This window comes from Cydia strobilella, chromosome 27 (genome assembly GCF_947568885.1).
Source record: "Cydia strobilella chromosome 27, ilCydStro3.1, whole genome shotgun sequence".
NCBI classification, from domain to species: domain Eukaryota; kingdom Metazoa; phylum Arthropoda; class Insecta; order Lepidoptera; family Tortricidae; genus Cydia; species Cydia strobilella.
Window position 1 is genome coordinate 672015 of NC_086067.1, and position 21677 is coordinate 693691.

At 44.7% G+C, this 21677-nt stretch overlaps 1 protein-coding gene across 1 annotated transcript in view; it reads right to left on the reverse strand.

Moving 5' to 3' along the window:
- LOC134753453 (protein son of sevenless) overlaps positions 1–21677 on the reverse strand; it is a 57720-nt gene that overhangs the window by 13079 nt on the left and 22964 nt on the right. The window contains exons 19-26 of the mRNA XM_063689327.1: positions 15866–15961; positions 14391–14573; positions 13436–13598; positions 12437–12564; positions 11116–11235; positions 10064–10166; positions 2687–2770; positions 228–348 (exon numbers count right to left, since the gene is read on the reverse strand). Coding sequence (XP_063545397.1) covers positions 228–348; positions 2687–2770; positions 10064–10166; positions 11116–11235; positions 12437–12564; positions 13436–13598; positions 14391–14573; positions 15866–15961 — 998 coding nt within the window. The remainder of the gene's footprint in view (positions 1–227; positions 349–2686; positions 2771–10063; positions 10167–11115; positions 11236–12436; positions 12565–13435; positions 13599–14390; positions 14574–15865; positions 15962–21677) is intronic.

Here is a 21677-nt window from a genome sequence, read left to right on the forward strand (position 1 = left end):
TCGCCATCTGATCGAGAATCAAATTTTCTTTATTTTCGAGGCACGTTTTTTTCTTAGACTGTATCCATCTATTACGGAGTTATATGTGGTATTTCCTATAATACAATGCCGCGCGACGCTGTGCGGCGTAAGCGCCATCGACAATAAGAAATTTTCATAGAAAATGCTCCATATCTATCTTTGCTATGACAATAAACCTCTATACACTCAATTCTCTATGTACTTACTTCGCCTTGTCGAATAGAGCCAGTCCCTTGTCAAACAGGCTTAGTTGGCTGAAAGTGTTGCTCGCAGACCGCTCCAGTCTCGGCGACACTAGTGAATTCCTGCCCTCGTCCCATCTCGACCCTGTGTACATTAATATGGGATAATCTTACATAGTTAAAACTTTATAGACCGCGGGCCAGGAACAGAGTTTCCATGACCAATCGCCTCCCGGGCGAAAACTCGTATAGTGGTTAACGGCTATGTATGATGAACCCTCGTGAACGTCAGCTGCCGCTCCGTTGGTGGGTTGAGGAATGGCAGCAAATAGTCTATAAAATTTTTTTGTCATCGGCTCCCGCTTGATACTTTGTCAGATTATAGTTTAGATGCTATTGTGAATAAACAAAATCGTCGGCCGATTGTATCGCTGTGGTAAGACCGTCAGCTGGTCACATGAACATGTAAAACAGAAAATTCTTTTCAGTCATCGGCGTCATCGCCTCCCGTTTGATACTTTGTCAGATGATAGTTTAGATGCTATTGTTAATAAAACAAATCGTCAGCCGGTTGTATCGCGACGGAAAGAACGTGTTACGCGTTTCGGTGGCTGCCATTCCTCAACCCACCAACGGAGCGGCAGCTGACGTTCACGAGTTCATCATAAATAGCCGTTAACCGCTATACGAGTTTTCGCCCGGGAGGCGATGACTGACGAAATTTGCGCCTGGCTCGCGGTCTAATACTCAAACACACCTAACTTGTCAGTAAAAAAAGGCGCGAGATCGCGCTCACCAGTTGGCGCCACTGTAGATGTAGGTCCAGAAAAACAGATCTGAAAATTCTTCTATGCTTATTTTTATAAAATCAATACGTTCTAAAATACACAAAAGTATTTTAACGTCTAAATGTACCATTTTTTCAACTTGTTTAATTGTGCATATATTTTAGTTGGCACTTTTTTTTAATTATTAACATTTATTGAGCTATATCTATTGTTTACCGTGATTAATCAAAGATGGACAAATATTTACCACAATTATGAATAAGGAGTGAAAATTCCCGATAAAAATGCTTGAAACCCCCAAACTTCTATGCATTTGACATTTAGAAAGACCTCCATCTACACTAGCGCCCCTAGCGGCGAAAATAAACGCGGCAGCCCTCATTAAAACTATACCCAAACCATAGAGAAATAAGTAAGCATAGAGTGCTCACTCCATACATCAGTTTTCTTACCAAAACGTTTATTATTTTCGTAGTCGACATCCATTGTCAAGTACTTGACAACAGATGTCGCGACGAACGAAAAGTCTAATGCTCAACAATTTTCAGCTAATATTATAACCGGATTAACCGGAACTCTATTTGAGCTAATAGGTGTTACCTCTGTGTTCGGAGAGCGAGAGCGAGGAGACGGAGGCGCCGTCCCACGTGCTCACGCTGCTCGTCGGCGACAGTAGCGACACGCCTGCGACACAAACTAATGTACAAATATAATAGGTGTTACCTCTGTGTTCGGAGAGCGAGAGCGAGGAGACGGAGGCGCCGTCCCACGTGCTCACGCTGCTCGTCGGCGACAGTAGCGACACGCCTGCGACACAAACTAATGTACAAATATAATAGGTGTTACCTCTGTGTTCGGAGAGCGAGGAGACGGAGGCGCCGTCCCACGTGCTCACGCTGCTCGTCGGCGACAGTAGCGACACGCCTGCGACACAAACTAATGTACAAATATAATAGGTGTTACCTCTGTGTTCGGAGAGCGAGAGCGAGGAGACGGAGGCGCCGTCCCACGTGCTCACGCTGCTCGTCGGCGACAGTAGCGACACGCCTGCGACACAAACTAATGTACAAATATAATAGGTGTTACCTCTGTGTTCGGAGAGCGAGAGCGAGGAGACGGAGGCGCCGTCCCACGTGCTCACGCTGCTCGTCGGCGACAGTAGCGACACGCCTGCGACACAAACTAATGTACAAATATAATAGGTGTTACCTCTGTGTTCGGAGAGCGAGAGCGAGGAGACGGAGGCGCCGTCCCACGTGCTCACGCTGCTCGTCGGCGACAGTAGCGACACGCCTGCGACACAAACTAATGTACAAATATAATAGGTGTTACCTCTGTGTTCGGAGAGCGAGAGCGAGGAGACGGAGGCGCCGTCCCACGTGCTCACGCTGCTCGTCGGCGACAGTAGCGACACGCCTGCGACACAAACTAATGTACAAATATAATAGGTGTTACCTCTGTGTTCGGAGAGCGAGAGCGAGGAGACGGAGGCGCCGTCCCACGTGCTCACGCTGCTCGTCGGCGACAGTAGCGACACGCCTGCGACACAAACTAATGTACAAATATAATAGGTGTTACCTCTGTGTTCGGAGAGCGAGGAGACGGAGGCGCCGTCCCACGTGCTCACGCTGCTCGTCGGCGACAGTAGCGACACGCCTGCGACACAAACTAATGTACAAATATAATAGGTGTTACCTCTGTGTTCGGAGAGCGAGAGCGAGGAGACGGAGGCGCCGTCCCACGTGCTCACGCTGCTCGTCGGCGACAGCTGCGACACGCCTGCGACACAAACGATATGGTTTTTACATCACCAATTCCAAATAAAACCGGTCAAGTGCGAGTCGGACTAGCGCACTAAAGGTTCCGTACCATTACGCAAAAAACGGCAAAAAAATCACGCTTATATTTCTCAAGCTTCATTCTTCAGATATAAAAACCTATTGTACTGGGAAGCCACCGTTTACTCTCCGTAGCTGACCTTACTCACTTGTCTCCTATCGTGTACGAAGATATACCTGTGCCGCTGGCATCGCAAGTGAGAAACCTGGGGTTGATTCTTGACAATGGCCTGACTTGGGAACCGCAGGTATCTGACGTATGTCGCCGGGTCACTAACACACTAAGAGCCCTATACCGGCTTAAACATTTCCTTCCGACTGGCACTAAAGTTCTCCTTGTTCAAGCTCTTGTATTACCTATTGTAGACTATGCTGATGTGTGTTACACGAATATCACAGAAGTCTCTCTGAGCAAACTAGATCGGCTTCTTAATATAAATAAGAGTAATAGCCCTTATCACGCTTCATGGCAATTCTTTGTAACGTTACTCGATCTTAAATTTTTTCAAATATATACTCAGATATATCTTTTTCCGTTACCGCTTGGTCTACATTCGAAATAAACATTGGCACCTTAACATCAGCCGCTTTAAACTTCGTATTCAACGATGTTTTAGCACTCCCAGTTTTACCTATAAACTGGTTTCGATGTCGTCTATACTGAACAAGTTTCCATTCCTCATCCATTTCCTTATCCTTCCTGTTGGAAATGACTAGAGATATAGCCCGAATAAAAACACGCCCTAAACGTTTAGCCATTTATTTCAGAGTGACATTGATTGTAAAAATCATAAAAAATACAAATTTAAATATTTGACACATATCAAAAAGGAGTTCGCAACATCCTCCCACCTTTTGGGACGGAGGCCCAAAACTCTTCTTTAGATCTCGCCTGGAAAAGTTCCTATAATCCTCCCTAAAGGCCACTTAATAAGCTTGGAGTCTGTATCTATTAAAGCTACATTACCTACCCTTAAATGCGAGTCCCTCTCCTTGCCCTTCTGGACGAGCATCTCCATGTAGTACTCGTTTCTGAACCTTTTTAAATATTCCATCGACTTACGAAGATACCCACGGCGTCTGCTGAGAGAATTACGGTTGCACTGGTAAGGTAAGTTTCGTTTCATAAGGTCCTTCATAGAGCGTATGAGGCGCTCCCACCATGGCGCTGCAGGAGGACTGAATTCTCGCTTAATGTTCCTCACGTTGAAAGTCTTCAGAAGGTTAATATAAGCTCCGTGGAAGTCAGTATCATTATCCGTGTGTATTGTGTCAAGTCTTCCACGTCTTGCGATAAGTCTTCTTAGGGTCATGAGAAAAACTTCAGTCTTCAGTGATTTGATCAGATGCACGGCTCGGTAAACTGAACACGTGACTAAAATTTTCCATATCGTCCCTCCGGACCGCAGAAAAAGAGTACCGGCTAGATCTATAATGTATTTAGAGAAGTAAATAAGGGTAAATACTCGTAGAAAAATACTATAATATGCAGTGTTGTTAGCGAGCACTACTTTCTTAGTTTCTATGTTAACTTCTCGTTCATCAACTTTTAAGTTGGATTCATTATCCAATATAACGTTCATTAAGACACTGCATGCGTTCATGATAGGTCCTGTCACGGTCGCCAGATGTTGGAAATGACTAGAGATATAGCCCGAATAAAAACACGCCCTAAACGTTTAGCCATTTATTTCAGAGTGACATTGATTGTAAAAATCATAAAAAATACAAATTTAAATATTTGACACATATCAAAAAGGAGTTCGCAACATCCTCCCACCTTTTGGGACGGAGGCCCAAAACTCTTCTTTAGATCTCGCCTGGAAAAGTTCCTATAATCCTCCCTAAAGGCCACTTAATAAGCTTGGAGTCTGTATCTATTAAAGCTACATTACCTACCCTTAAATGCGAGTCCCTCTCCTTGCCCTTCTGGACGAGCATCTCCATGTAGTACTCGTTTCTGAACCTTTTTAAATATTCCATCGACTTACGAAGATACCCACGGCGTCTGCTGAGAGAATTACGGTTGCACTGGTAAGGTAAGTTTCGTTTCATAAGGTCCTTCATAGAGCGTATGAGGCGCTCCCACCATGGCGCTGCAGGAGGACTGAATTCTCACTTAATGTTCCTCACGTTGAAAGTCTTCAGAAGGTTAATATAAGCTCCGTGGAAGTCAGTATCATTATCCGTGTGTATTGTGTCAAGTCTTCCACGTCTTGCGATAAGTCTTCTTAGGGTCATGAGAAAAACTTCAGTCTTCAGTGATTTGATCAGATGCACGGCTCGGTAAACTGAACACGTGACTAAAATTTTCCATATCGTCCCTCCGGACCGCAGAAAAAGAGTACCGGCTAGATCTATAATGTATTTAGAGAAGTAAATAAGGGTAAATACTCGTAGAAAAATACTATAATATGCAGTGTTGTTAGCTAGCACTACTTTCTTAGTTTCTATGTTAACTTCTCGTTCATCAACTTTTAAGTTGGATTCATTATCCAATATAACGTTCATTAAGACACTGCATGCGTTCATGATAGGTCCTGTCACGGTCGCCAGATGTTGGAAATGACTAGAGATATAGCCCGAATAAAAACACGCCCTAAACGTTTAGCCATTTATTTCAGAGTGACATTGATTGTAAAAATCATAAAAAATACAAATTTAAATATTTGACACATATCAAAAAGGAGTTCGCAACATCCTCCCACCTTTTGGGACGGAGGCCCAAAACTCTTCTTTAGATCTCGCCTGGAAAAGTTCCTATAATCCTCCCTAAAGGCCACTTAATAAGCTTGGAGTCTGTATCTATTAAAGCTACATTACCTACCCTTAAATGCGAGTCCCTCTCCTTGCCCTTCTGGACGAGCATCTCCATGTAGTACTCGTTTCTGAACCTTTTTAAATATTCCATCGACTTACGAAGATACCCACGGCGTCTGCTGAGAGAATTACGGTTGCACTGGTAAGGTAAGTTTCGTTTCATAAGGTCCTTCATAGAGCGTATGAGGCGCTCCCACCATGGCGCTGCAGGAGGACTGAATTCTCGCTTAATGTTCCTCACGTTGAAAGTCTTCAGAAGGTTAATATAAGCTCCGTGGAAGTCAGTATCATTATCCGTGTGTATTGTGTCAAGTCTTCCACGTCTTGCGATAAGTCTTCTTAGGGTCATGAGAAAAACTTCAGTCTTCAGTGATTTGATCAGATGCACGGCTCGGTAAACTGAACACGTGACTAAAATTTTCCATATCGTCCCTCCGGACCGCAGAAAAAGAGTACCGGCTAGATCTATAATGTATTTAGAGAAGTAAATAAGGGTAAATACTCGTAGAAAAATACTATAATATGCAGTGTTGTTAGCGAGCACTACTTTCTTAGTTTCTATGTTAACTTCTCGTTCATCAACTTTTAAGTTGGATTCATTATCCAATATAACGTTCATTAAGACACTGCATGCGTTCATGATAGGTCCTGTCACGGTCGCCAGATGTTGGAAATGACTAGAGATATAGCCCGAATGAAAACCAGGGACCGGACAACCCTTTCCGCGATAAAACCCTTTCAATGGGCGACACTTAAACACGGCTAACACATTGAACGACTTTCCCTTTTGAACTGCAAACCCATTCATACCCCTACCTTTGACTAACCCTTACCGAAAAGCTAACCAAAAATAAGGCTAGCCCTTAATAAGGGTTACCCTTATCTTTAAGCGCTTTTTATAAAGGTTTCCCTTTGCGTGAAAGAGACAGGATTAGTATATATCTACGGTAGTGTATGAAAAGGAAAGAAAATACGTGCCTAGTCAAAGAACGCCGCCGTCGCCGCCGACGATCGCTCGGATTCGAAGTAATGTGTGCTTTATGAACAAGGTAGAAGACTTAAATTAGCACGCTTATATGCTAAAAGTGAAGCCCTTTATAAGGCTAACCCTTATAAGCAATATGCAAGGTGTTGGTGAGCGGATGATAAGGGTTTTGTAAGGGTATTTGGGCTACCGATTACTCAAATGTGGTAGCTTTATATAAGGGTTTTTAAAAGCAAAACAAAGGGTTTCGTCTGGCAAAGGGTATGGTGAGTTAAGCCTTATGCAATACCCTTATAAAACCCCGATAAGGGATAGCGGGCCGGTCCCTGATGAAAACACGCCCTAAACGTTTAGCCATTTATTTCAGAGTGACATTGATTGTAAAAATCATAAAAAATACAAATTTAAATATTTGACACATATCAAAAAGGAGTTCGCAACACTTCCATTCACCGTTTTCCGGTATACATATAACAGCATCAGATTTATTTTCGGACTCCGTAAATATGACCACATATCTGCATATCGCCGCCGACTTAACTGGCTCCCTATTCGAGAACGGAGGGCCTTGCGTATTCTGTGCACACTATATTCTATTTTATTTGATCGGAAAGCGCCCGGCTATCTTAGTTCGAAATTTAATTTTATAACCGCCCGATCAGGTTGCACCCTTCGTGAGTCCCGTAGTCTCAAGCTTACTGTTCCTTCTCATCGCACCGGTTTTGTCTCTAACTCCTTCACCCTTCACGCGATCCGGCTTTGGAATGATCTCCCACTCAACATCAGACAGGCTCCAACCAAGCTCTCGTTTAAGCGCATGTTACGCAAGCATTTTTTCGACAAGCTCACTGGTTAGTTGTCCATCGTAGGCATAGTATTATTTGCACTGGGTACATAAAATGAAGTAATATATATGTAAGTTTATTTAATTATAGTATGTATAGTATGTATATGTAAGTTTATTTTCGGTAGTGTGTATTATTTATCTCTATATTTTTTGTTTTAAGTTACCTATTCTGCTTTTTTTTTGTTCAATGCCTGCACCTATCACTGTTTCTGTTTAGCCTGGTGGTTGACTGGTAGAGAATGCCTTTAGGCATTAAGTCCGCCATTTGTACTTTATTTGTTATATTGTGCAATAAAGTTTAAAATAATAAAATAAAATAAATAAAAACCAGGTAGTCCTTTAACCTACTAGGCAACTCATCGCATGTTTAAAGTAGGTAGCAAAAACTTTAACTCAAACAGGTCTATCCCTACTTTTCCACCTAGTCTTGATGGGACGCGCGGCTTGCCGCCATTGCTCATTCTTTATTCTTGCGAGGCATGCGAGCGTGATTGTTGTATGGGAGCCCAACATAAATATTTATTTTATTTTGTTTTTAGTATTTGAAAGAAAGAAAGAAAGAAAATACATTTATTTAACGCCACAACAGATTACATATATGAAAAAAAGGAAACATACAGACAAAAAACATTGGACGCTAAAATAGGACCCCACTCAGCATAATGCCGCGGTAATCCGCGGCGCTGGGTTTTCAGTGGGGACCTGACTTGTTTGTTGTTGTATATTGTATTTGTTGTTATAGCGGCAACAGAAATACATCATCTGTGAAAATTTCAACTGTCTAGTTACTACGCTTCATGAGACACAACCTGGTGACAGACGGACAGACAGACAGACGGACGGACAGCGGATTCTTAGTAATAGGGTCCCGTTTTTACCCTTTGGGTACGGTACGGAACCATATTTGGGGCCCAACTAGCGAGTACATTATTGCAGAGGCCGGGAAGCGTATTTACAAAGGCTATACTGATATGGTTCAGATGCGAACTGAACTAGATTAGCTTTTGTTTGGACAAAACTTGACAAAACCCTAATCTATTATAGTAAAGAAATTTACTGAAATCGTATAGACTTTATTAACTAAATTCATACGGATATCGTTACTACAAATGCTAGTCTGTTGCGATCTAAAATTTGAATAATATTTTAGTAACGACTCCGATTGTATTAAATAAATTACCGTTCATGCAAATTACTTAACAATGCCTAAGATTTTTTTTTTACTTTTAGAATTATTTCAGTTGATAGGTACGAGTAGGGAGTAATGTAGTACCGTCTGGTAACCAAAATTTCGTAACCAGCTACAGAATGGGAATCAAGTTGCCCAGTTTGAAGCCGGTTACGTAATGGGCCAGCGTGTTACCGTTTGGTAAATAAGTTTTGTAACTGGCTACAAAATGGGAATTCAAAATTACATTAAATCAATAGGTAGGTAGGTTTAGGTTCGTTACGTAGCTTCAAATGCCCGAAGGGCAAATCGCCCAGAAATAGGAGCCCCGCGAAGCGGGGCTCCGTCTAGCTGTTGTGAAGTAATTTTTTTTTTTAAAGAAACAGTCCGACGAACTCCAGCTAACTAGACGGAGCCCCGCGAACGCGAACGCGGGGCTTCTATTTCTGGGCGGTTTGCCCTTCGGGCATTTGAAGCTACCTAACGAACCTAACCTACCTACTGATTTAGTGTAATTTTGGATTCCCATTTTGTAGACAGTTACAAAACATTTGCCAACCGTGGATAGGAACCGGTAATTCAAAAGCCCCATTTTGTAACCAGTTACAACCCGGTATTAATTTTTCCCGTTTCGAAGCCGGTTACCAACTTTTAGTTACCAAACGGTACTAAAGGGTACTTGGAGAGGACGGGAACACCAACCTTCGACACTTGATAACCTGCCGACTCCAGTTTTGAGTTTCTTCTTTCGGCACAATCAAACTGTATTGAGTTCACAATTCACAGGGCGGCACTGATGTCCATGGAGTCCTTTTTTTCACATGATTTTGAGTTTATTTAGATGAGCCAATTTTGAGCTCGCGCGCGGTGATAGGTTTAGGTGGCACTGGCGGTTGAATGAGGGGAGTGGGGGAATAGGAAAATATGTTGCCAGGTATAAATATATAATAGGTGCGTTCGAGTGGTGTGTATGAGATAATAAAAATAAACTTAAAATTAATTAAAAAATGTATGAAATATTCACAATGGCGTTGCCAGTACTCGTACTTCTTATTAGGTTTTGTGAGAGCAAAATGTTTGCATATTATAGCGACAAAAGCTAATCCATCTGAGTAAATAAGTATTATTAAAATGTAGATATCATATTCAAACGATACTGACGTTACTAAACTCGACTAGGTTTTGTCGTGAATAATATTTGAAAATATGTAAGCAAAAAGCTAATCCATTTGAGTGACTACTTTTTACCGAAACGGCATAGATATTGTTAAATAATATGCATAAACAAAAGCTCCCCTATTATCGTATTATCGTAGTCGTGACTGAAATAGTTTAGCTTTTGTAAATACGCGGCCGGCAAAGTGCAATTTTTGGATGAGTTTAGATTTTTAAGTTAGAGAGAAAAACAAGTTACTGAGCGTGTCGTCGTTGTTGTTGTGCGCGTCGTTGTCGCGCGGGGCGTGTTGTCGGCGCGACACCTTCACCGGCTTCAGCGACAACTCGGGGTACTTCCGGGGCTGGAACAATATGTGACACATTACTACTAAAGCCGGGAAATAGGGCATTTTTATTTTTTTTATTTAGCTCACAAAACAAGTTACAGACAATTAGCCTCATGCATGAAGTTTATATTTGAACGAAATATGTTTTATTCGGATGTTTGTTACCGTTATATCATGTTACAAATGCATTTCCGTTTTTAAATTACCATTTAATTACTTAAAATTATAAATAAAAAGTACAAAAATTTGCCCGCGAAAAGCTAGTGAGCGAAACGCTCGAAACGCCACGTGACGTCACGCGTTCGACAGATTAGTGTCATTAGTAGCAAACGTCAGTTGGGCCGCCCAACGTGTGACGTCATCACGCTCTGGCGAATTCGCGCCAAAAATTATGAGCGTTTCAACCGCTCAAAAATTTTCAACATTTTAAATATTTTTTAATAAAATAATGTTAAGGTTTACAAAAGTATTTTTATCATTTCCGGTGTTCCAACGATATAAATTATGAATCCAAAAATAAAAATCGATTCATGCATGGAGCTAATTGCAGAAATTAATACAATATTAGCATACAGTTCAGATCTAGTGTAGTATAACTGTGCACAGCTAGGGAGGTGAGATGTCATTATTTTCTACACAAGATTATGGACAGAAAAGTAAAATTTTTCATCCATACTAATATTATAAATACGAAAGTCTGTCTGTCTGTCTTTCTGTCTGTGTGTTCCCTCTTTACGCTTAAACAGCTGAAGCGATTTAGATGAAATTTGGCATAGAGGTAGGTTGAGTCCCTGAGAAGGACATAGGATAGTTTTTATCCCGAAAATCATCCCTTAAGAAAGTAAAAAGCGGGGTGGAATTGAGATAATTAATGAAGTGCCTGCTAATTTGTATTATATTCATATTATGAATATGACGAGGTCGCGGGCAAAAGCTAGTAAATCCAATAAAATTAATTACTCACAAATTTAGGCATCTGTTTGACAGGCGGCCTAGGTTCTATCTCCAAGCTTTTCGCGTACAGATAATTCGTTACTTCGTTCTCATCGAGGCCTGGAAACGGATCTAGTGCTTCTAGGAATGCCTGAAAAAAAAACAGATTTAATCCATAATAATATTATAAATGCGAATAGTAATAGGGTCCCGTTTTTACAAAAAACTAGCACTACCACCAATTCTTATGATTACATTACCAAAGCAGGATCCTGCCCGAATTTTTAAACATATTTGTGGTATTTTCTATAGATTTAGATTTATTTATTTCATAATATTAAATTACAATATAAATTATTTTTACACTAATCTATACGAATTTATATTATGATGGTCAAGTGGAAAATAACAATTGATTATAATTATACAAAAACAATACACAATTTAAAAACCATTTGAATAAGCAATCGATTAATTAATTAATTAAATTTTTAACAATGTCAAATAAAATAAAATGAAAAAAAAACAATGTCAATACGGCTAAGCAAGATATCTCATAATGATCGTCAGAATAAAATGAAATACACGTCAACAGAAAAAATAATAAATTAATGAATAATAAATATTACATTTAATTTATTATATTACATGTTATTTCCATATATTCATTAACCGAATACAATGGATTATCCAATAAAGAGTCTCAATTGGCTTTCAAATGTTTCGTCAGATGGTTCGGTTCGCAATGTTGCAGGTAGACGTTCATAGTACGTTGGTCCAATCACCCTCGGATTTTTGACTGAAAGTGCCATGCGACGCGGCACTGTGCGTAGTCTCCCTGTAGATCGGACCTTATAAAAAGGGACCTTATTGTCGATGGCGCTTACGCCATTATAAACGATGTTCCGATATATAGGTACAATGAAAAATGTATGGACGCAGATTTGTTTAGCAGTTCATTAGGCTTGTTTAAAAGAACTGTATATTCTTTATTAAAAATAAGGGTGAAATGTTGGAAGCAACCTGATAGTAAGTACTTGTAATTTCAATAATTTAAGTCTAAAGTAGGTAAAGAAGTATCAGTATAAGTCTTTTCTCTTTTTTATACATTTATATACTATTGTTTTTAGTAGGTATACTATTGTTTTGATTATGTACAACTACTAGATACTACAAGTTTGCACTATTTATAATTACTTTTTAATTGTACCTCGATATGTGAATTAGGAAACTATAGGTCTATAAAAAATCAATTTGTAGCTATTAGCTAAGTTGCTCATGTTTATTTTAAGACTGTTTGTTTCTCAATAAATAAATAAAAAAAATACCAGAAATGATATTTTAGTATTTACCCTTGTTTTAGGCTCAACCGTGAGACAATATGGTTGGTTCTGATATTGCTGGATCTCGCCGGTGATCTCAGCGACTTTTCTTCGCTTTGAGAAGTTTATTAGTTTGTTGTCCGAGTCGGGTAGGAAATCTGAAACAAAGCGTATTAAATAAGCCTAATTCGTAGTATACAGGAGGTTTTTTAAACGGGGACATAGTGGGAGTCTGAAACTATTCAGGAAATTGTCTTAAGGTTGGTTGTACAGTCAAGGGCATAAATATATATACATTCCCAAAGTTTCAAAAATATACGCTCTTACACCTTAGACAACAAAGTCGTGTTCACATATTTTTGAGCCATTTGTCTGGATCAATATTTTTGCCTTCGACTGTACCAGAAGACCAGGGGCCCGTTTCTCAAAAGCTTGTAACTTGTAATACAAGTGGAAGTCTATTTCTAACAAAAGCTGTCAAAAAGTGACATCCGCTTGTATTTACAAGTTACAAGCTTTCGAGAAACGGGCCCCAGAACATATCACCATTAAAACGTTCGCCAAGTTTTATTGTAAGTGAAATTTCATAGTTGACTGTTGAGTTTGTTGATTATTCCGTAAAATGTGTTTGATGCAATTGGCCTTATAACTTCATTTTTAGGATAAAAAACAAACAACCTAGTACCCAAACTTGCCAATTGGCAACTTTTTAAATACCTTTTAGCAACTTTTTCAATTCTACTTTTTTTATGATACACGAGACAAACGAGCAGCTGATTCGCCTGATGGTAAGCGATTACCGTCGCCCATGGACACCCGCAACACCAGAGGGGTTGCAAGTGCGTTGCCGGCCTTTAAGATGGGAGTACGCTTTTTTCTTGAACGTTTGAAGGTAGTTTCGGTCCGGAAATACCGCAGGCGACAGTTCATTCCACAGTTTAGCTGTGCGAGGCAGGACACAGTTGAGGACTGCCAGCCATCTTTTTTGAGAAGTCAGCGTTTAAATAAAGGGGGGGGGGGGGGACTTACCTCTGTTCCCCTCTTCAATGTGTAGTATATTCGTGAGGTACATGCCGAAGAAAGGGACGCATGGCGGGTTGATGCTTCTTAATCTCTCTTGGTACCGTCGGAAATGATCGGAGTTTAATTCCCGGAACTCTTCCAGGTGTCGGAGTAACCGGGGCGGGACCATCTGTGGACAATATATGATGTAATCATTAAATCGCAAGGACGTAATTGTCAACCCTTTATAGGGCATAAGGGTGTCAGAAATTATGCAAAATTCAACCTTGCCACTTTAAAACAAAGTTCAAAATCATGTAGGAAATATATTCCCTCTGCCTTACAAAGGCTTAGAGGTATTTTTTTGTTACATTAGACAGTATAAACCTTTACGATTAACAAACAGAAAATATATATGTTGTTGGGTTCCCTCAACGCGCAGCCCAGTTCTCATCATCATCATATATTTAAGAGTAAGTCTCTCGTCGGTGGAGCAATTTCCATGTTTGGCGGTCCTCTGCCTTCTCTTTGACAGCCTGGTACGACACGACGTTGAGTTTTACCTTTATTTGATGCATGTACGCTCTCAGATAGATAGATAGATATAACTCCGTAATAGATGGATACAGTCTAAGGAAAAAACGTGCCTCGAAAATCAAGAAAATTTGATTCTCGTTCAGAGGGCTCTACTAGTTTTGGCCTACAGTCGTATAGATGGCGTTGACGGTTTCGTTTGTTATTTAACAATTTTAACGCATATCAGTGAAAGAACATGGGTCAAAATTATAAAAATAATTAATGCAAATAAAAAAAATCATTTATCTATATTTAAATACATTCTATCGTATTTTTATAAATCTTCATTTTTAGTTTTAAAGTGTGTCGACAGATGGCAGTGAATTTACTGGGGTTACAAAATTTAGTATGACAGTACCGCTCTAGTATAAGTTACTGTATGGTTTTATAGTTGTATGCAACTGACCTGGAACGTGGCCCTGAGCCGGTGCACGGACGCAGAGCCAGCGGCAGCAGCGACACACAGAACCCCGTTGAAGTTGTTGAGGTCCCTCAACGCACAGCCGAGCTCTAAGAAGCGGCACACGACGCCGACTCGCTCCTCCAAGTTCTCGCTTTCGACTATCCATTTCTCCATCCATCGTGTGAACTGTGAATAATATAAATTGTTAATCAAGGGATAAAAGGTAGACGTTTCTGTCGAGATATTTTGCCGCTCAGAGTGAGTGTCAATAGATCGAGAGTGAATAGAGTGACTCACCCGACTTACACAGTCTACTTTTAAGTTCGGATACGAGGAAAGTAAATTCCATGCGTATTACAAAAACTAAGCATAAACCGAGTGGGACACACGGAACACCATAGATGGCGCTGGCCGGGGTGCAGGCGCCCCGAAGTTATTACTGGACGGTTCGAGTCCCTGCTCGTACCAATAAGTTTTTTGTAAGTACGAAATACTGATTTAAACTTTCACGATTTCTACACATTATTAAATTGTAAAACGGGACTTTTTTTTTTATAGCCCGTTTTTTAAGTGTCCCACTGCTGGGCAAAGGCCTCTCCCCTTGATCTCCACAACTCCCGCTTTTGTGTTTAACGCGCCGCCACGCGCCGCTGTTGTGTTGTGCTTTTTTGTTGTGTTTTTGTGTTGTGTTTGTTGTGCGTTGTGTAAACGGGACAGAAAAAAAAGCAGAAAGAGTTAAGGAACATATTGCAGCTGTCAAAAAAATCGTCAGGTGAACAAGTCTGCCGTGGCTGAGCATTTACCGGATTCAGGACCAAACCACTGGATAAGCTGCATAACCCTAAAATCCTTTCCACGGATCGCCATTTCTACAGTATAAAAGTACGGGAAGCTATTGAAATCAGAAAACATTGCAATTTCAATCGGGACAAGGGTTTTAAAAATCTCATCCACATGGAATCCAGTCATTAGTGAATGTAAGCGGAAACGAATATCGACAGTCGATAAATCGAATATCGTTAGTGCTGTGTGTCGACAGAGTAACATACCTAGTGCGCAAAACGTTCAAGGTGATAAACAAGACCAAGTGCGGGTAGTTCGAAAACCTCGCGCGGCTAGAAGATGTTGATGTCGACTTTCATACTCATACTCATAATCTTTATTGCATATCACATTGTATCTTAACCTATACTTAACATAGAAATGTGTAGTTTATTCAAGAGGAGAACGAGGTTTTTGTACAAGGTTATATAATGGGTACTTTATTAATTATAATTATTGGTCGTGAAAAAATTAATTTTAATGTATAATAGGCTTTTTTAATCAGGTGTTCTGCTAATTTTTTAAAGAATTCATTGGCGGACTTAGCCAGTCTTCTCTGAGAACACGGGGACAGCGCCGTCCTCGAAACGTCGAAGGTAAAACTTAAATATCATTCCATATTTACCACTATTATTATGACCAAAATCAGTACTTACATTTGTTGTATGTTTAATAATTTTTAATAGATTTGGACTGGTCTTTTCTTTATCCTTCTTTGTCCACACCGCACCCACCAGCTCCGAAGGTTTTACCTAAAAAATAAAATAAAAAACTTCAACTAGGGAACAAATCATATTATTTTACAATACAATACAACACAATACAAATGTGGTTTTCCATCAGATAAGGGTCCTTACGCTTCAAGTCCAATAAGGACCTTTTTATCTGAAATTCTGATAGAATCGGTCCTTCTCTGGTGGAAAGCCACAAATACTCTTTATTGTACAACTCAATAAAAGAAGACAATACAGAAAGAGAACAGCTATACAAGTAGAGGTAAACAAGAGGCGGTCTTATCGCTAAAAAGCGATCTCTTCCAGATACACCTTTTATTTTATTACCTATATATTTTGATTTGTGTTGTGATATTGCCCTCGTGACTGATGTGTATGGCGTGTGTCGCGAACGTTGAGGATGCCAGTTTGAATCCGTCCTCGGTCACTTTTTAGGGTTCCGTACCCAAAGGGTAAAAAAAGGACCCTATTACTAAGACTCTGTCCTCTGTCCGTCTGTCTGTCACCGGACTATATGTCATGAACCGTGATAGTTAGACAGATATGTAAATAATATCTATTGAAATTTAAAAACCGGCCAAGTGCGAGTCGGACTCGCGCACTAACGGTGCCGTACAATTACGCTTAAAAACGGCAAAAAAATCACGTTTGTTGTATGGGAGCCCCACTTAAATATTTATTTTAGTCTGTTTTAGTATTAGTTGTTATAGCAGAAACAGAAATACATCATCTGTGAAAGTTTCAGCCGTCTAGCTATCACGGTTCATGAGATACAGCCTGGTGACAGACAGACAGATAGGCAGACCGACAGCGGAGTCTTAGTAATAGGGTCCCGTTTTTACCCTTTAGGTACGGAACCTTAAAAAAGATGTCAACGACGTAGTTCCGAATTCGCGAAGTGACTGAAGACTCAGTGGGGTTCTTTTTCTTACCAAAGGTGCGTTTTTTCATAAGTTTACATACGCGTCACTTATCTCACCTGTCTGTACAGTTGGAACTCCCTAAGGGTGAGCTGCCTGGCCAGCTCTAAGGGATGCAGCGCGAGCGGGTGCCAGTTGTGCAGCTCGGGGCCGGCCACGTGGCTGATGACGCGGGGCGGGGGTTTAGTAAGTTTACATACGCGTCACTTATCTCACCTGTCTGTACAGTTGGAACTCCCTAAGGGTGAGCTGCCTGGCCAGCTCTAAGGGATGCAGCGCGAGCGGGTGCCAGTTGTGCAGCTCGGGGCCGGCCACGTGGCTGATGACGCGGGGCGGGGGTTTAGTAAGTTTACATACGCGTCACTTATCTCACCTGTCTGTACAGTTGGAACTCCCTAAGGGTGAGCTGCCTGGCCAGCTCTAAGGGATGCAGCGCGAGCGGGTGCCAGTTGTGCAGCTCGGGGCCGGCCACGTGGCTGATGACGCGGGGCGGGGGTTTAGTAAGTTTACATACGCGTCACTTATCTCACCTGTCTGTACAGTTGGAACTCCCTAAGGGTGAGCTGCCTGGCCAGCTCTAAGGGATGCAGCGCGAGCGGGTGCCAGTTGTGCAGCTCGGGGCCGGCCACGTGGCTGATGACGCGGGGCGGGGGTTTAGTAAGTTTACATACGCGTCACTTATCTCACCTGTCTGTACAGTTGGAACTCCCTAAGGGTGAGCTGCCTGGCCAGCTCTAAGGGATGCAGCGCGAGCGGGTGCCAGTTGTGCAGCTCGGGGCCGGCCACGTGGCTGATGACGCGGGGCGGGGGTTTAGTAAGTTTACATACGCGTCACTTATCTCACCTGTCTGTACAGTTGGAACTCCCTAAGGGTGAGCTGCCTGGCCAGCTCTAAGGGATGCAGCGCGAGCGGGTGCCAGTTGTGCAGCTCGGGGCCGGCCACGTGGCTGATGACGCGGGGCGGGGGTTTAGTAAGTTTACATACGCGTCACTTATCTCACCTGTCTGTACAGTTGGAACTCCCTAAGGGTGAGCTGCCTGGCCAGCTCTAAGGGATGCAGCGCGAGCGGGTGCCAGTTGTGCAGCTCGGGGCCGGCCACGTGGCTGATGACGCGGGGCGGGGGTTTAGTAAGTTTACATACGCGTCACTTATCTCACCTGTCTGTACAGTTGGAACTCCCTAAGGGTGAGCTGCCTGGCCAGCTCTAAGGGATGCAGCGCGAGCGGGTGCCAGTTGTGCAGCTCGGGGCCGGCCACGTGGCTGATGACGCGGGGCGGGGGTTTAGTAAGTTTACATACGCGTCACTTATCTCACCTGTCTGTACAGTTGGAACTCCCTAAGGGTGAGCTGCCTGGCCAGCTCTAAGGGATGCAGCGCGAGCGGGTGCCAGTTGTGCAGCTCGGGGCCGGCCACGTGGCTGATGACGCGGGGCGGGGGTTTAGTAAGTTTACATACGCGTCACTTATCTCACCTGTCTGTACAGTTGGAACTCCCTAAGGGTGAGCTGCCTGGCCAGCTCTAAGGGATGCAGCGCGAGCGGGTGCCAGTTGTGCAGCTCGGGGCCGGCCACGTGGCTGATGACGCGGGGCGGGGGTTTAGTAAGTTTACATACGCGTCACTTATCTCACCTGTCTGTACAGTTGGAACTCCCTAAGGGTGAGCTGCCTGGCCAGCTCTAAGGGATGCAGCGCGAGCGGGTGCCAGTTGTGCAGCTCGGGGCCGGCCACGTGGCTGATGACGCGGGGCGGGGGTTTAGTAAGTTTACATACGCGTCACTTATCTCACCTGTCTGTACAGTTGGAACTCCCTAAGGGTGAGCTGCCTGGCCAGCTCTAAGGGATGCAGCGCGAGCGGGTGCCAGTTGTGCAGCTCGGGGCCGGCCACGTGGCTGATGACGCGGGGCGGGGGTTTAGTAAGTTTACATACGCGTCACTTATCTCACCTGTCTGTACAGTTGGAACTCCCTAAGGGTGAGCTGCCTGGCCAGCTCTAAGGGATGCAGCGCGAGCGGGTGCCAGTTGTGCAGCTCGGGGCCGGCCACGTGGCTGATGACGCGGGGCGGGGGTTTAGTAAGTTTACATACGCGTCACTTATCTCACCTGTCTGTACAGTTGGAACTCCCTAAGGGTGAGCTGCCTGGCCAGCTCTAAGGGATGCAGCGCGAGCGGGTGCCAGTTGTGCAGCTCGGGGCCGGCCACGTGGCTGATGACGCGGGGCGGGGGTTTAGTAAGTTTACATACGCGTCACTTATCTCACCTGTCTGTACAGTTGGAACTCCCTAAGGGTGAGCTGCCTGGCCAGCTCTAAGGGATGCAGCGCGAGCGGGTGCCAGTTGTGCAGCTCGGGGCCGGCCACGTGGCTGATGACGCGGGGCGGGGGTTTAGTAAGTTTACATACGCGTCACTTATCTCACCTGTCTGTACAGTTGGAACTCCCTAAGGGTGAGCTGCCTGGCCAGCTCTAAGGGATGCAGCGCGAGCGGGTGCCAGTTGTGCAGCTCGGGGCCGGCCACGTGGCTGATGACGCGGGGCGGGGGTTTAGTAAGTTTACATACGCGTCACTTATCTCACCTGTCTGTACAGTTGGAACTCCCTAAGGGTGAGCTGCCTGGCCAGCTCTAAGGGATGCAGCGCGAGCGGGTGCCAGTTGTGCAGCTCGGGGCCGGCCACGTGGCTGATGACGCGGGGCGGGGGTTTAGTAAGTTTACATACGCGTCACTTATCTCACCTGTCTGTACAGTTGGAACTCCCTAAGGGTGAGCTGCCTGGCCAGCTCTAAGGGATGCAGCGCGAGCGGGTGCCAGTTGTGCAGCTCGGGGCCGGCCACGTGGCTGATGACGCGGGGCGGGGGTTTAGTAAGTTTACATACGCGTCACTTATCTCACCTGTCTGTACAGTTGGAACTCCCTAAGGGTGAGCTGCCTGGCCAGCTCTAAGGGATGCAGCGCGAGCGGGTGCCAGTTGTGCAGCTCGGGGCCGGCCACGTGGCTGATGACGCGGGGCGGGGGTTTAGTAAGTTTACATACGCGTCACTTATCTCACCTGTCTGTACAGTTGGAACTCCCTAAGGGTGAGCTGCCTGGCCAGCTCTAAGGGATGCAGCGCGAGCGGGTGCCAGTTGTGCAGCTCGGGGCCGGCCACGTGGCTGATGACGCGGGGCGGGGGTTTAGTAAGTTTACATACGCGTCACTTATCTCACCTGTCTGTACAGTTGGAACTCCCTAAGGGTGAGCTGCCTGGCCAGCTCTAAGGGATGCAGCGCGAGCGGGTGCCAGTTGTGCAGCTCGGGGCCGGCCACGTGGCTGATGACGCGGGGCGGGGGTTTAGTAAGTTTACATACGCGTCACTTATCTCACCTGTCTGTACAGTTGGAACTCCCTAAGGGTGAGCTGCCTGGCCAGCTCTAAGGGATGCAGCGCGAGCGGGTGCCAGTTGTGCAGCTCGGGGCCGGCCACGTGGCTGATGACGCGGGGCGGGGGTTTAGTAAGTTTACATACGCGTCACTTATCTCACCTGTCTGTACAGTTGGAACTCCCTAAGGGTGAGCTGCCTGGCCAGCTCTAAGGGATGCAGCGCGAGCGGGTGCCAGTTGTGCAGCTCGGGGCCGGCCACGTGGCTGATGACGCGGGGCGGGGGTTTAGTAAGTTTACATACGCGTCACTTATCTCACCTGTCTGTACAGTTGGAACTCCCTAAGGGTGAGCTGCCTGGCCAGCTCTAAGGGATGCAGCGCGAGCGGGTGCCAGTTGTGCAGCTCGGGGCCGGCCACGTGGCTGATGACGCGGGGCGGGGGTTTAGTAAGTTTACATACGCGTCACTTATCTCACCTGTCTGTACAGTTGGAACTCCCTAAGGGTGAGCTGCCTGGCCAGCTCTAAGGGATGCAGCGCGAGCGGGTGCCAGTTGTGCAGCTCGGGGCCGGCCACGTGGCTGATGACGCGGGGCGGGGGTTTAGTAAGTTTACATACGCGTCACTTATCTCACCTGTCTGTACAGTTGGAACTCCCTAAGGGTGAGCTGCCTGGCCAGCTCTAAGGGATGCAGCGCGAGCGGGTGCCAGTTGTGCAGCTCGGGGCCGGCCACGTGGCTGATGACGCGGGGCGGGGGTTTAGTAAGTTTACATACGCGTCACTTATCTCACCTGTCTGTACAGTTGGAACTCCCTAAGGGTGAGCTGCCTGGCCAGCTCTAAGGGATGCAGCGCGAGCGGGTGCCAGTTGTGCAGCTCGGGGCCGGCCACGTGGCTGATGACGCGGGGCGGGGGTTTAGTAAGTTTACATACGCGTCACTTATCTCACCTGTCTGTACAGTTGGAACTCCCTAAGGGTGAGCTGCCTGGCCAGCTCTAAGGGATGCAGCGCGAGCGGGTGCCAGTTGTGCAGCTCGGGGCCGGCCACGTGGCTGATGACGCGGGGCGGGGGTTTAGTAAGTTTACATACGCGTCACTTATCTCACCTGTCTGTACAGTTGGAACTCCCTAAGGGTGAGCTGCCTGGCCAGCTCTAAGGGATGCAGCGCGAGCGGGTGCCAGTTGTGCAGCTCGGGGCCGGCCACGTGGCTGATGACGCGGGGCGGGGGTTTAGTAAGTTTACATACGCGTCACTTATCTCACCTGTCTGTACAGTTGGAACTCCCTAAGGGTGAGCTGCCTGGCCAGCTCTAAGGGATGCAGCGCGAGCGGGTGCCAGTTGTGCAGCTCGGGGCCGGCCACGTGGCTGATGACGCGGGGCGGGGGTTTAGTAAGTTTACATACGCGTCACTTATCTCACCTGTCTGTACAGTTGGAACTCCCTAAGGGTGAGCTGCCTGGCCAG